We start from the raw sequence: 15,195 nt of genomic DNA, 5'->3' as shown, positions 1-15,195 counted from the left end.
CTTATATTCAACATTATATATATATATATATATATATATTGATCTTTGATCATCGGAGTTTGACTTAAGCGTCAGAGGAGATACAGCAGAGCACACCTCCCTCTCTAAACTTTCTATTCTTGATTTCAGGAGTATTGTTCTACTTTCGGTTCCATTTTCGTCAAGCTTTTGACAATGTTGTTTATTTTACCGTTCAGCTATCAAGATAAATCTTTAATTACTGTTTTTTAATATTTTTGCCCAAAAAACCAGAAATTCAAAAACTAAAATAGTCTTCAAACATATATAGTGCATGGTAGTACAACAAGAAAAGGCCTGAATTCATATATAAATACACGATATTTCGGGAACGTACAAACTCAACATTTAAACTTCGAGTACGTAGTAAATGTATTATAAGCATCATATATATTATATTTGTTATATATGCCAAAAACCATGGGATATAAAATAAGAACTCAACCATGCATGTAATTTTTTAAGCTTTGTTAAATCCATATGGCATTGGCCTTGATGAGCAACGGCTTGAGCTTGCCCTGAACATTAAGGCTGATGATTTCATTAGAACCACCCACAAACTCCTTGCCAATGAACACCGCCGGCACACTCGGATTGCACCCCAATGCTGTCGTTAATGCCTTCTCGATCTGCTTCCCATTCGGAAGCCTATCGATCTCGTAAATTGTAGGGTTCGCGCCGAAACTGCTTATCAGTTTCTTGATTGAATACGACATGCAGCAACTTGTTTTGGTGAATATCACCACCGAATTCGCAGACCCTAACATCATCAGCACGTCCATTTCTATCGGCTCGGAATCGAATTTGTCGAAAATTTATAATAAACAAGAGTGTGTTATGATAAAATTTGAATCTGGGGACTTGAGAAAACAACGTTTCCAAGATGGTGTATTTATATGAGCAAAAAGTAACATGGTTTTGCATGTAAAGTCATGCGGATGGATTCTGCAAAATATGCTGTGATTATAAGATGATTGTGGGAATTATATGTCATTAATTAATTAGTACGTGGCAAGTTGCGTCTGAATTCAATGAATAAAACCTTTGAAATACATATGTTCCGGAATATTTTTTTGGTGGCTTGAGAATGTTGAAATACCAATGTGACTAAATTTTCTAGAACGGAAACTTTATTTATTTATTACTATTATTATTGCTTTTAACTTTAACTGACATAATAATACATAAATATACTTTTATTTCTGGAATTCCTGAGAAAAATATATCTATCAAAATGATTTCCCATCATAAATTACTAAGGTAGTATTTGCAGATGCTTAAAAAATGATTTATGATTTTTTCTTTACGAAGTTTTCAACCTAATTACCTCTCAAGATTTCAAAAAAAATATATGTGCTTGTGATTTTTGTAAAAGATTTTTTTAAACCATGAATTTGAATATATATTTACCATGGAATAGATGATTTTGTGGCATAAATTTGACATTTTGGTGGATGAAAAATTCATCAATATCTCCATACTATTTTAATATATATATATATATATATACACACACATATATATATATATATACCCACATGTATATAGTAAATTTTTTAGTCATGAAAACTATTATTCAATAATATATATATTGAAAGATAACTACTTTTTAACCTGATGTAATAAATTGATTCCCTACCTGCTTTATGCATATATAACATCACAGATTCCCTTGGTTAATTAGGATTTGATTAAATAATTGGAACATGTAAAGGTTTTGGGTTACGTACTTGATCGATCCTATTTATCAATTAATCATAGAACAAAAAGAATTTTCCATTTGATGGAATGACCACCCATGGTTTTGAAATTTTAAAAACTTTTCTTTAGAACATGTGTCTTCATTTCTGGAGATTTAAATGGACCAAGCTTTTCAAAGCCTACTACTTTCGGTTCATGCGTTAGTTGTTTAAGATTCAAATAAAATTCACAAAAACTCGTATGAGCTACGTCGGTTTGATCGACATAATTTTTTTGTCTGTGGCTGATTCGAGGTTCAAATGGAGTTGGGTTCCACACAGTTTTTCCCAAGAAATTTGTTAGTTTTTGCTTAAAAAAAGCCTTATATTTTTAAAAATTATTTTGATTTAAATTTATTTTTGAATTTTTAATTTAAAAAGCACAATTGAATCCCTGATTTGATTTCTTAGGAATTCTATGGTATGGTTACAATTAAATACGTGATCTAAGAGAGATATTGTTCGACCTAGAAGAAGGCATCTTTGATATATGAAATCTCACATCCCAATCGGGTATCATAAGATTAAGATTTTAAGAAAGAAATAATATCCCTAAATCATGCATGCACTTTTTTACATCGCCAATTAGTAAAATCTGGTAACAAATGAAATGAAGAGCTTAGTTTTAGGATTATATCTCTTATGAGACGATATCACGATGAGTAATACAAATAGAAGATCTGTATCATAAAATTGATCTATGAAACAGTCTCATAAGAATTTTTATGTAATTTTAATTGCCAGATATTACAAGTTTAAGATTTTATTTCCTAATGAAATACTTTTTTCCATGTTTGTGTAGGATTCTATAAGGAAAACTCTAGGGCAAAAGAAGTCAAATAATAAGATATCATTGTTGTTGTGTGCGTGTATTTTTTGGAGTTGAAGGAGAGTAGTGAAACGTCACAGGAAAAGCAAGGAATGACATCATAGAATTAATAAAGTGTTCAAGTCAAGACGTATTGATGTGTTGCCGTGAAGTTTTTGAGACACTCGAAGACAACACTCGTGTAAAGTATTGGCTGGAGAGTTATTTGTCACTCCGGGTTTCGGAGATACAGCTGTTCCATCCGTGTTTTTTTTTTTTGAGATATAATTTACTTACTTGACTTGTTAAATTAAAAGAGCTAGTTTTTCGTAGTTTTACTGATATTGATTTTGTGAACTAATTACAATATTCCAGCGAATATTTTGTCCTGATACACCGTACAAGTTTTTATATTTGTGCTTGATTTATTATGTCTTAATTATTCATTAAAGTTTATTTGTGCATTTAATTAATATATTCCGTTGCATATTGTGTATATGTATTACAACACCTAAATATGATACACACAATCTTAATATTTTTGTACTTTTGTGTTAAACAAATCCTTTTATTTAGTTTCAGAGCTCACTCTTGATATACTAAGTGTGATTCGTTATTTTTGTTTAAACAGGTAAAAGTGCAGTAGACGTGTTGTCTGTCAACACTGCTTTTCGACCACCGATTTTGGATGGATCCAATTTTACTCTTTGAAAAATCAAGATGAGAGTTTACATCAAATCCATCAAATAAAGAGAATGACGACGTGTTTTAGATGGTTGGTCTTCAGCAAGAACTGTGGATGCGGATGGTGACAATCACATCAAACTAAAGAGTGCATGGACAACTGATGAAGTCCAAACTTCGAATTTCAACTCAAAAGCACTCGATGGAATTTTCACTTCGGTCGTAAAAATTATGTAAGTGCATATAAAATCGAAGGAAGTGAAAAATAAAGTTTTTTTGACATGTTCGGTTAAAATTTAAAAGAAAAATTTATATGATCCAGGTTCTAAAACTCAAGGTTAAAAATTAGGAAGGACCATTTGAGCTAGACATTTTTTTTTTAAAAAAAAATGTGGAGATATTGTATTTTGATGTCAGTAATATATATTTGGTTTTATTTTGACGTAACAAATACTTTGTTAAAAAGAGTTCATTTTTTTTCTTCTTTAATTTGTAACAAATCGTAGTAAATTTTGGGCGAATAAAGTCTGCAAAAGTTTTGATATGCTGAGGATCATGTTCAACTCTTCTACTTTTTCCGAGTCTTGGCATCCTAATAGAGCTTTCTATGCTTTTTAAACTGCAAATTGCGAACACCAAAATGTGGAAAGAACAAAAAATAACGGGAAAGGGAAGAAATAAAGATTCCCATACATATCATCTCTCAACCGTAAAATTTGACCCCAACCCTATACACACACAACAGGAGATTATCTCAGATCGAGCACTTTTGGCTTTTCCTAAAATAAGAATAGGATGTTCTCACGAATCTTTATTTGTGAGACGGGTCGATCTTACCGATATTCAAAATAAAATGTAATACTCTTAGTATAAAAAGTAATATTTTTTCATGGATGACCCAAATAAGAAATCTGTCTCACAGAATACGACTCATGAGACTGTCTCACACAAATTTTTGTCTCAAATTTAAGTTTCTGTTTTTTTTTAAACATTGGACGAGAAAGTGGTGAGCGATTTTTTCGTTTTTATGTAGGTTCGAACCTACTCCTCAATTAGAAGAGGTTTATGCCACTTCATCTATTTGATGCGACACTTTCATTGTTATTTGACGGATATTATGTTAATTTCTTTATATCATTTACTATTTTAATTGACGTATTGAAATATTAATTTGTCGCATGTAAAATCTTATACTACGGAAGTTCATTTGTGAAGTCCTATTCCACGCCGAGAGCACGAGATCCACCACATCCAATGGTTCAAATTAATTGTATTGGGAGTTTTTGTTTTAAAATAGAGTGTGCGGTTTAAGAATTTTTAGAAATTATCGGATCACTTGATAATATTTTGTAAATGAATGTGACGAGAATGTGTTAAATATCTCAAAATTGGCTGGATTAAATATTTGCAAATTGTATATATTTACAATTATGTCTCGTTAAACTAGCTTTTGAAGCTCAGCTACCTTCAAATTAATTTATGAAACTACGATAGGATTTTAAAAAAGACTAATTTTAAGAACATATGTTAAATCATGCTCCATTACGAAATAACGATTTGTTCTTTTATATAAACCAAGTCTTGCATTTTTTGTTACATATATGATTCAACTTAACTTTTATAATTTTATCGAGATTAGAACGACGTACCACTAACATAATTTTGTACCGCTCGTCTCCTAGAGACCGATAAGTGTGATAATCCAAGAGTTGGGCATATTACATTTCATCGAAATTCATGTGATACAAATAAATAAACATGAATTCATATGTCACGAGTTCATTGAAAAATAAAGAAAGAAAAAGTTTACGAGATCAAGTCAAGAAAAATAAATTTCTAGCATTAATATGCTCCCTCTTTCACTTCCAAAATTCTGCAAGAACCAGCAGTGGCTGTTACACGAGGAACGCAGGGGACGATACTTAGTCGTATGTAGAACTCGAAAGGAACAGCAAGTTTAGGCCTTTGTGCAACAGTTGAAGCAACTGAAGAAACTCCTCCTTGCCTGTGAAAGAGATGGTACACGGTTACGCGCACATTACAAGAATGAAATGCCAACTTCAAAACTTGTTTTCAGTGTGTGAAGCTCAAGGGGTAATAATCTCAATGACAGATCCAGAAATTTTAATTTTGTGGGTGTGTGGTAGCACATTTCTATTCTCTGGAACTAGTTCCAATATTTCAGAGCCATAGTAATTAAAAAATGATGATAAACTTCCATTTTTTCAGTTATGATCAGTAAGTCGAAGATCAATAACTGCGAGTGTCGAAAAGCTCCTCCAAGGTGATAAATACCGAAAAATATACAGAGGAGTATATTATAAGTTTACCAACCTAGTTTACAAGAATATAATAGTAACTAGAACTACCAGCATGAGTTCAAACCAACAAACAAGAAGGGGAGGAGAATGCTTTATTATAACCTTATTGGTCCCCCCACTCCACCCAATTTTTTTCACCATTTAATTTAAAGTACCAAAAACTTGTGCAATGCCATGTATGAATTCATGACTCATCCAGATCTTTAAGGTGATAACTAACAACTACTTGTATCTAAACTCAACGTGACAAGTAAAAGTGAGTGATAAAAATAAATTCTTGTAAAGGTACATGTGAACGAAGAGCATACTGTTGGAGTGTGATCGTGATGATAATCTTGATTATGTTGGGCGCTGTTCGAATTTGTGGTGGTCGAAGAGACAAGCTCTTCCTCGTTTCCAAGACTAGCTCTTGATGGCTCCCTCTTATTCTGCTTCCTCATTTCTCTTATTTTTGTGAAATCCATTGAGTAGTCGGGCAACTCTCCCTTTTGGTCCCAGTCTCCAAATTGTGGCACAGATAGCCATGGTGCATTCTTCTACACAACAAAGGAATTAGTGTATGGTTGAACTCTAAGTAATCACGAACTTTACTACTTAGTTAATATTTACCGATATCAGCATCATTTAAGCAAATAATCTATTCCAATTACAAATACATAGATGATATCACAGCTTCAAATCAAGATTGTGATACTTGAACATAAATGTATTGTCGGACCAAGTGTATGTGTGTGTATCAAAAGCCATAGCTAACTAACGGTGTAACTTAACCTTTTTAACTATACAGAAACTTGATCAGTCATAGCTAATTAATGGCGTGACATAACCTTTTACACTATACCGCCACCCGCTCACCAAATTTGATCATTTTGTCATAGTTGCAGAAGCAACATGAGGAAGTCCCCCACTTCTCGACTTTGCGGTACGTGTGTGTTGTTTATGCATAATCATAGGCTTCAGCGATAATTCTAATTTGAATTAGTAGCCCCCATATGCACCATTTGTAACTCAGCAACAAGTTGTTACATAGACAGATACATAGAACATAACCATTTACTTTCACCGACTTGAAACTAATGAGAATCGAATATGTGACGTATATAAATTATAGGACAAGTGTTAAGAGTGCAACTCAAATATTTCAAACCTATCTAAAGAACCATTTTCCAAATCTTTATGTTGCATTGACAGACACATTCAAATCAATTATTTGCTTCCCTAGACATGAAGAAGAAGGATGGTTGAAGTCGGAATACAGCTGTTCAAAATGATTGCTTGAGGATTACTACTAGTTTGAAAATTATGACATTCAAGCCCCAAAACATGACTGAATAATGACTATAATATCATATACCATCGCCACCGATTAATTGACTTTTGCAGTTCCAATGTATGTATGTGCAAACGTGGAAGCTCAAGAGACGACAATTTCAACCAAATACTTAAGCAACTTTTTCAATATTCAACGCAAATAATACATTAAAATTAAAACTTAAAACTTAAACACGTTAAAGTTGAGAACTCTCACCTATAACTTCAGTAAATACATTTAAAGTTGAGATCTCTCAGTCTATAATTAAATGTAAATTAATATTTTATTTCTCTTTTTCCCTCATCTATTTGTTCTCGTCAATCACTGTACAAAATTTGACCATAATTCAACAAGCTTGCATCATAGATTCAAAAATAATAATAACAATAATGCGATCCCAAAATGAAAAACTATCAAAATCAAGGACAAAATTTATACGGCACATCTCCAAGCAAACATTAAACATACATGTATATTAAAACTTCAGATTTTTTTTAAAAAAATACTTCTAAACTATTAATTGTGACTCCAAAACCACAGCTAAATTCTTTAAAGACCCCCCAAGATTATGCATAACTGGAACTGGAATAACACTCCAAATATATATATATGTTTGTGATAATACAAATTTTGATCTTTGATTTAATTTATATAATAAAAACTCAAATATGCATCAAGTGATCAAGAAAAAGCTCCAAAACCATAGAATACACCAAAAAAACATAAATTTTCAGAAACAAACTACTTAGCCGGAGAACCCTTTACCTCTTTGCGATCTTCCATGTCTTGACAGCAAACTATTGGGTTTTCTTTAAAGTACAGATACCCTTTTCCACTTTTTCTGGAAGAGAACGAAGACTACACAGAAAAGAAAAAATAAAACAATTTTTGCAACTTTAATGATGAATATTTACAGCGAGAAAAGAGAAAAAGAAGGAAAATATTTAAACTTGGAAGTTGTCCAATAACAGCAGATTTTTGTGGGCAAAAACTCTCTACTTGTAGATCACAGAGGTCGATGGTTATCAACTTTTCTCATTTTTGTTTTCTTGCATTTGTCATCCTATCTTATTTTGTATATTTTATTCCCTTTATAAATCGAATTTTATTTTAGATTTTTTAACTATGAAGTCGCCAACGAAATTTTCCACGCGTAACAGAGGTGTACCACCTACGTGGGCAAAGCCAGGCTCTTGCTTGACATATAATGTTTACATAATATTAGCTAATAGGTTTTTCATTTTATTACAAAGTTTTGAAATTAATAAAAAAAATTTATTATATTTTGTATAATGAATTTTTTTTTTCATGATAGATTTTTTTAAAATAGTATTATTTTACCTATAATTTGTTTAATCTTGTATAAACAAATAAAAATTATTAAACTTTTCTTTTGTTAAAAAATACTATTCAAAACCCCGACAGATTTTTCCTATCTATATTATATCATTTTGAAGTAAAAAATAATAAAAATATCATATTTTGTTTATTGGATAATATTGATGAAGTTTTTGTCTACCTAAAAATCATAGTTAAAAGAAGAAATTATGATTTTTTGTTATATCATAATTCATAATTTTAATTGATCAAACTAAGCATATTATTATTTAGAAAATCACATTTACACTCCACAAATTGTTAATACACTCTATTTTAACTTTTTACATTAAGCATATAGAAAAAATTACCTTTAATGTTTTTTTTAGTTCCATTATATAAAACCAAACATTTTAAGCATAGTTTTATACATCTATTTTGGTAAAATTTTATATTAATTACAAATTATTTTATTTATTTGGAACATGGTTCCAACAGCCAAATTCATTGTCATTCAAGTACATTATGACCGCCACAAATATAATATAAATAAATAAATGGCTGACAACTATATTTTTTGGAACTTGCATGAGACGTCTCACGGATCATATTTTGTGAGATAAATATTTTATTTGGGTCATCCATGAAAAAATATTACTTTTTATGCTAAGAGTATTATTTTTTATTGTGAATATCGATAGGGTTGGCTCATCTCACAGATAAAGATTCGTGAGATCGTCTCACAAGAGACATGCACAATTATAAAATACAAGAATAAATTTAAAACCAGAAGAAATAACAATTGAACATGTGTTATATCGACCCATGAAATATCCCAATAAATTGGCAGTTTTTTTTGAACATATGACCCGATTGTTAAAACCCCAACGAGGCATTTCCTATTGAATTTTTTCTATTAAAAAAAAAGACCAATTCCACTATAACTTTACAATATTCATATGTTTGATTGGGATTTAAGTGTGTTTTTAAGTACACATTAAATATTTCAAAGAATTTGGAGAATATCATTAGAAAAAACCTATCATTTCTCCACTCCTTTCAATTCTTACATCAATTAAATCCGTCTTAAAGTCAATTTTATCTATTTTATTTTTTAAAAAATAAATAAATTTTGATGCTTTTATTTATTCCATCTTTTAAACCTAGGTTTTAAAATTTTGTTTACCTTTAAAATTTCTTTCATTTTTTTTTTGTTATGTGATGATTCGTGTATTATCATAATATCATGGATTGCATAATAATTTTAAATTTAATATATTGAAGGAAAAATTGATGTTTGTTAATCATTCGCCACTAGTTTATTACCGTGGTCGGTGTTTTGGCAATTATTTTGTGATTTAGCTTTTAAAAAGAAAAAACGTCGCATTTGGATGAAATCATTTGAAATCCATGATTTTGAAATTTGTTTTCACTGTTAAATAGATATAGAAGATACAGAAGATTCCGACAATTCATTGTTTTATTGGAAGATCTTTTGATAGCCTTATTTCATGTGCATAAATGATCAAATAGATATTCTGATACTAACGAACTCGTTGGTAAGATTTTCTTTGAATTTTTTGAAATCTAGCTCGAACACTAATTGCGCTAAACATTGTAGAGTATGGTTGAGCTATAAGAATGTCCGATTTTTATTTTTATATCATCCAGCTCGAAGAATTACATCATACACTGTAGCGGGTTAGAGAGTTCAGCTAGATATAAAATACGGTTAGACACTCATATTATCCAGCTTAATGAATCTAGTGCGAGGTAAACAATGCAGCTAATATTGTTCAACTTCAGCTCAACACATGTAAATATAATAAATGAAGGCCACATCTTATAATAGTTGCACTATTTGTTATCATCAAAATTAAGGATTAGAATCTAAAGTATAAGTAAATAGGTAGATAGATTTGAAATTTTTTGTATAATTTATTTAAACAATGGAACACATTTTATATCCAAACAATGAATACATTTTATATCCACGTATTTCAAATCATTCTAAAAGTGATACTTTTGGAGCATACATTTTGTGTAAAATTCAATAGATGAATAGGGATATCAAATTCTAAAGTAATCTTATATATAGACTAATATTTATTATGGAGAATATTACAACAAAATTTTAATTAAAAATGTTAATTACAATGTTTATTTTCTTATACAATAAAACTTTTAACAAGAATTGATGCATCGGACTACTTTGATTGGCTCGATATCTAAGCTATGATTAAAAATAACATAATTATAAAGGTTAGGTATGTATACCTTTTGAGGTTTTTATTATTATAAAAAAATCAAATTAATTTTAAAAATTACGTTCGCCTTAACTTTGTAAAAATGTACAAAATATAACAAACTATTATATCCCCAAAAAATTTCATAAAAACTAATAAAAAAATGAAAAGGTCTAAATTATGTTTAACCTATTATTTGATTTTTCTTAATTCAATATATAAAAAACATTAAAATTTGAAAATAGTCAAAATTACAAAAATATATTGATTTTTCTATTTATAATTTTTTATATCTAATTTAATAGACATTTTTATCACACAAATAAAATTAATTAAAATGTATTCAAATTTGACAGTAATTTCAAGTTTATCAAAAAATAATTCAATCTAAATAATTATTAAAATTTCTAAAAAATAATTCTGAAAACATTGAAATTTACAATCAAATATGTTTTGGTCAAGTTATAATAATTTATTTGTTAATAAAAAGATAAATTTGGAATGTTATATAAATATTGAAAAAAAAATGTTTTTATTAAATTGTTTAATGGGCACAAGGATATGTAAAATAAGTCAAAATTTTAATAGGATTGTTGTTATTTTTACATTCAGTTGGATTTTTTCGGTACTTGTAATGATCGACGTAATGAACCTTAATTATTAACTATAATCGATTCAACAAAGTATATAAATACTAAAATATCACACTTTAAAATTACATAACTAAAATTGACAAAATTTTCAAGAATATTACATATATTCCTTCCATTCATATTAGAACTTAATTTATCTAACTAACTTTATTTAAATAAAAACAAGTTTCAAACGAAAATCGAATAACACAATTAGCAAATAAATAAGTTTACTAGTAGTCTCCACTCAAATATATATAACCATTAGACGGATCACTCAGTTCTTGATCCGTTCATACATGTAATGATAAGTAATATTTTTGATATTTTTTCAAAGATCTAGTCATTTTCGCATGTATCATCGTTTAAAGAATATACTTCGGCCCGATAGATTCAAAGCCGTTGTGTCTTCACATTGTTTTGTGGACCCTCAGGAACCTAGAGCCTCGAGAAGATGCCATCCTACAAATATCAGTCACAGAACGACTTAATGTATCATCAATACAACAATTTATAGAATATGAATGAGAATTGAAAATTTTCCACCGTTTGAAGGGACAGAATCAGTCTTTTCTTTGAATTATTTGATTAATAAATATTCAATTATCTTAGTTCATGAGTTCGAGATAAGCGGACTCGTAGAAAATTACTAGTTGAATTAGTTCAACTCCTAAAAAACAACATTCTATGCACATCTCTTCACATCTTGGGACCCGACGAAAGCAATTTGATGTACTAAAATTTCAAGTCTTCTGTAAGAAAAATTACCTTCAGGAAATTATATGCAACTTTTACGAAACTATACTGACTTCCAATTGGTCGGTATTAGATGGTCAGTCATCATGTATACAATGCTACTCGAATTGAACAACTACTTCCTCTTCAGCTATTGTCCAATTCTCACAGCCACCAGAGCATGAAGACAGCAAGCAGCTCTAAATAGTAAAGAGATGCAATGTGTAATAAACTTTAAATGCTGAGAAATGCATGAAAGCTAAAACATGGTGACCATAGCCTCAATATTAACAGTGACCGTGCAGCAGAAGTAAACTAAAATTTGTGAAATAACAGAATCAGTCAGGGAATACTTGACAAGGAATTGGTCATACGTCCAATGGACTAAAGATTAACATATGCAAAACATCAACAGTTTAAGGTGCAATAGAGTAGATAGGAGGTGTATCATGTCAGTAGCATACTTTTCAAGCCTAAGAATAAAGGTAACACAAGCTTAATTCTGGCATGCAAATTGCCACCTTCTATATGTAGCATCCAAATATCACAGCTTCAGAATATTTCTGGCGTAAAACACAAAAGGACACTTGCCTTGGAACACGTAAAGACTACCAAAGTCATCCAATCGAATTTTTCCAACGATGTTCTTTCTGGATTATCAGTCGCTTCCTGCAAGAAGTATATCAATGGGGGCATCAGCTGCATTTCATAGTGTCTCAGTTCACCACAGAATCTGCAGAGCCCAGGATCGACAGCCTCTCCAGAAGCCAACAAGGGCTTCCCTCCATATGAATATCTGGGTGTGGTGCATGAGGGCATTCATATAAATATGTATAAAAAAGATATAGAATCACACCCACGAAGCTAAAGATAGCACTGTGAAAAGAAAGAACTACCAGATGCTTCAAAATCAATCATTCAATGACATAACATTTAACCACGTAACGACAGGTAATGACAGAGTGATCTGCAGAAGCTACATAATTTGATTACAAAACTTTTTTATCTCAAGATAAAAAGAAAAATTTCAGGGCTGAAAGGCGTACACACTATCAAATGAAAAAGATGGGTATACAATGAGTTTAAAAAAATTACCTTGAAGCACTGCTCTGGGTATTCATCCACTCGTTTCTTAAACTTAAGGTAAGTCCTATCAGCATGCAAGGCTCTATCATATTCATAATTCTCTTCTCATATGTTCATCATTTGAATGATCTTCAGAGTTATCTTCATACATTTTGACGGGCGGTGACAGATAATTTGAATTTTGAGAAGCAACTTTTCTCACAAATTTCTCTTCCTGGTTGTATATATAAAAGCAAGGGCATAACTGCAATTGATAAACACAAACATGAACTCCAAGTCAGTGAAAGTGCTGATCATCATATTTGATACACGTTGGTGTCAAAACTAAAACAATAAATGATGACTGCATAATTATTTTCATGCACTAAACCTGGGTATCTTCACTTACAGTGTCTCACAAATTCACTAGAATGCAAACCTTACCTAGTATTTTAGAATCAATAGCTTGTTGATCTGTGGTAGGACTTTTACTGGATCATATCGTTACTCTGCCTTTTACTGGTAAAGCAACATGTGCAGCTTCGGAAAGTGCCCTGCCCAACTCCTCCAGATCTATGTCATCATCAATTTCATCACCATGCTCTTCTCTAGGTTGGAGTGACCATAGATCATCATGCCAATTAGTTTCTGTAATAGAAAGAGAAGATACTGTTGTGTGGTCCACGTCATCAAATGAAGGTAATGAATCCTCTATGCTAGAAATCTTCTGAACTCGAAGTGCTCGCCACCTTCACCAGTAAATGTGAATGAGACGGTAGTAAATTGTCCAACGACAAATTCAGTGCAAATTCATAAAAAGGTTAAAAAAAAACCTTACAGATGGCTATCACATTGAGGAACCATACAGCCAAAAATATAGATTATTCGCTCTTCTACATTTAAATCTTTACTAGAAATTGGAGCATAAACCTGGAAGAATGTGAAAAAGTGAAGTGGAAATTACTTTCGTACATTTGTTGAGTATGATAAAGAGAAGCTGAGATTAGACCTGCGAAATGAGACTAAGATTTCTTCCACATGTATTGCACAGAAGCAAAGCTTGTATTGCAGTATTTATTGGAAAAGGCCAATCCTGTTAAACGAAAAGGAGAAACCTAAATTTGAGGTAAAAAAATATTCCAACACCAAGTATTACCAGGTAAAATAAAACTGCATACAGGAAGTCCTCCAATTTTCGTAGAGTAATGATCAGCTGGTTCATAATTACTATCAGCCCAAGGACCTGGCAGGCCTAAAGTGACTCCAACCATCTTTGCTTTCCTGAAAAAGAAAAAATTAGCTCATGTGGTATATAACATTAGGTAAAATTTGGAAGCCATGGTAGTAAATTTGTACAAAAGAAATTGGAAGCAACCAAATATAAGAGAAAGGAAAGTTGCTTCAAATAATGTTAAGCAATACATATTTCAAACTACACACGTGAGGTCAAATTTAAGCATTTATCCCAAGCCTTTTCCATGCTCTCAAATCATTCAAAAATTCATTATTTCAAAAATCTCCATTTTTGGGGCTCTAATACTAAAATCAAGTACACGATATGTGAGTCAAAATAGATTGGAAAAAAACTTAAGTTTAAACTCTTGATTATCCATAAATAAAACCACGTTCAATATGAGTAAGAATTCATCTGATAGAAAGAATGATATTGTACAAGCTATTTTCATGATCTATCATGTTCAAGATAAAGTATCAGAATTAATTTTTATCAAAACTTTCATTGATGCAAAATTGTTCGTCAGCAGCCAAACATATGAGTTGGATGGATTTTAAAAACAAAATTTGTTTATCACAAGTAGATTGAACCAAATTTTTCTTCGAACCATAGATCAAAAATAGAACATATCTAGAAAAACGGATTATGTTTTCAATTCCAAAAGCTAAACCAACTGTAACTATTTATCAAGGTGGATTTTCGGTCACAATAATTACTGGATTGTAACAAACGCTAAATTACAGTTGATATTGTTATGATTTTGATCTATGGTTCAAATAAAAATTTGATTCATTTTACTTGCGATGAATTATTTGTTTTAAAATCCATAAGCCCACTCATACTATGTGATGTTTGGCAACTGAACAATTTTACATAAATGAAAATTTTGATAGAAATTAATAGGCTACTCCTTAAATACCGAGATTGCTGAAAACTCCATGATTATCAACTCTACATATTTTCAAATTTGAACACACACACTGAAACACGTACAGGCAAGTTAGTGTATGCAATTAACCTAAATTAATATTGATATTTTAGCTGAAAATTTTTGCATAAATGAAAATTTTGATAGAAATTAACA

General features: G+C 30.7%; 2 protein-coding genes across 2 annotated transcripts; both read right to left on the bottom strand.

The window, feature by feature from the left end:
* Positions 1 to 488: 488 nt before the first annotated feature.
* Positions 489 to 800, bottom strand: LOC142520431 (monothiol glutaredoxin-S1-like). The gene has a single exon (XM_075623407.1). The coding sequence runs from the start codon at positions 798 to 800 to the stop codon at positions 489 to 491; it is 312 nt and encodes a 103-aa protein (XP_075479522.1).
* Positions 801 to 11,555: 10,755 nt separating this feature from the next.
* Positions 11,556 to 14,353, bottom strand: LOC142520430 (uncharacterized). The gene is given in 8 exon segments (XM_075623406.1): positions 11,556 to 12,012; positions 12,404 to 12,611; positions 12,912 to 13,004; positions 13,006 to 13,142; positions 13,386 to 13,626; positions 13,716 to 13,807; positions 13,887 to 13,970; positions 14,056 to 14,353. Coding segments are annotated over 8 exon segments (1,029 nt in total). The 5' UTR covers positions 14,149 to 14,353; the 3' UTR covers positions 11,556 to 11,931.
* Between the last annotated feature and the right edge of the window lie 842 nt (positions 14,354 to 15,195).

This window comes from Primulina tabacum, chromosome 12 (genome assembly GCF_025594145.1).
Source record: "Primulina tabacum isolate GXHZ01 chromosome 12, ASM2559414v2, whole genome shotgun sequence".
In the NCBI taxonomy this organism is placed as follows: Eukaryota; Viridiplantae; Streptophyta; class Magnoliopsida; order Lamiales; family Gesneriaceae; genus Primulina; species Primulina tabacum.
Note: the sequence above shows the minus strand (reverse complement) of the source record. Positions and strands in the feature narration are given on the sequence as shown.

What these genes read in the sequence shown, in the direction of transcription:
- LOC142520431 (XM_075623407.1), bottom strand. Translation starts at nt 800, where the DNA reads ATGGACGTGCTGATGATGTTAGGGTCTGCGAATTCGGTGGTGATATTC.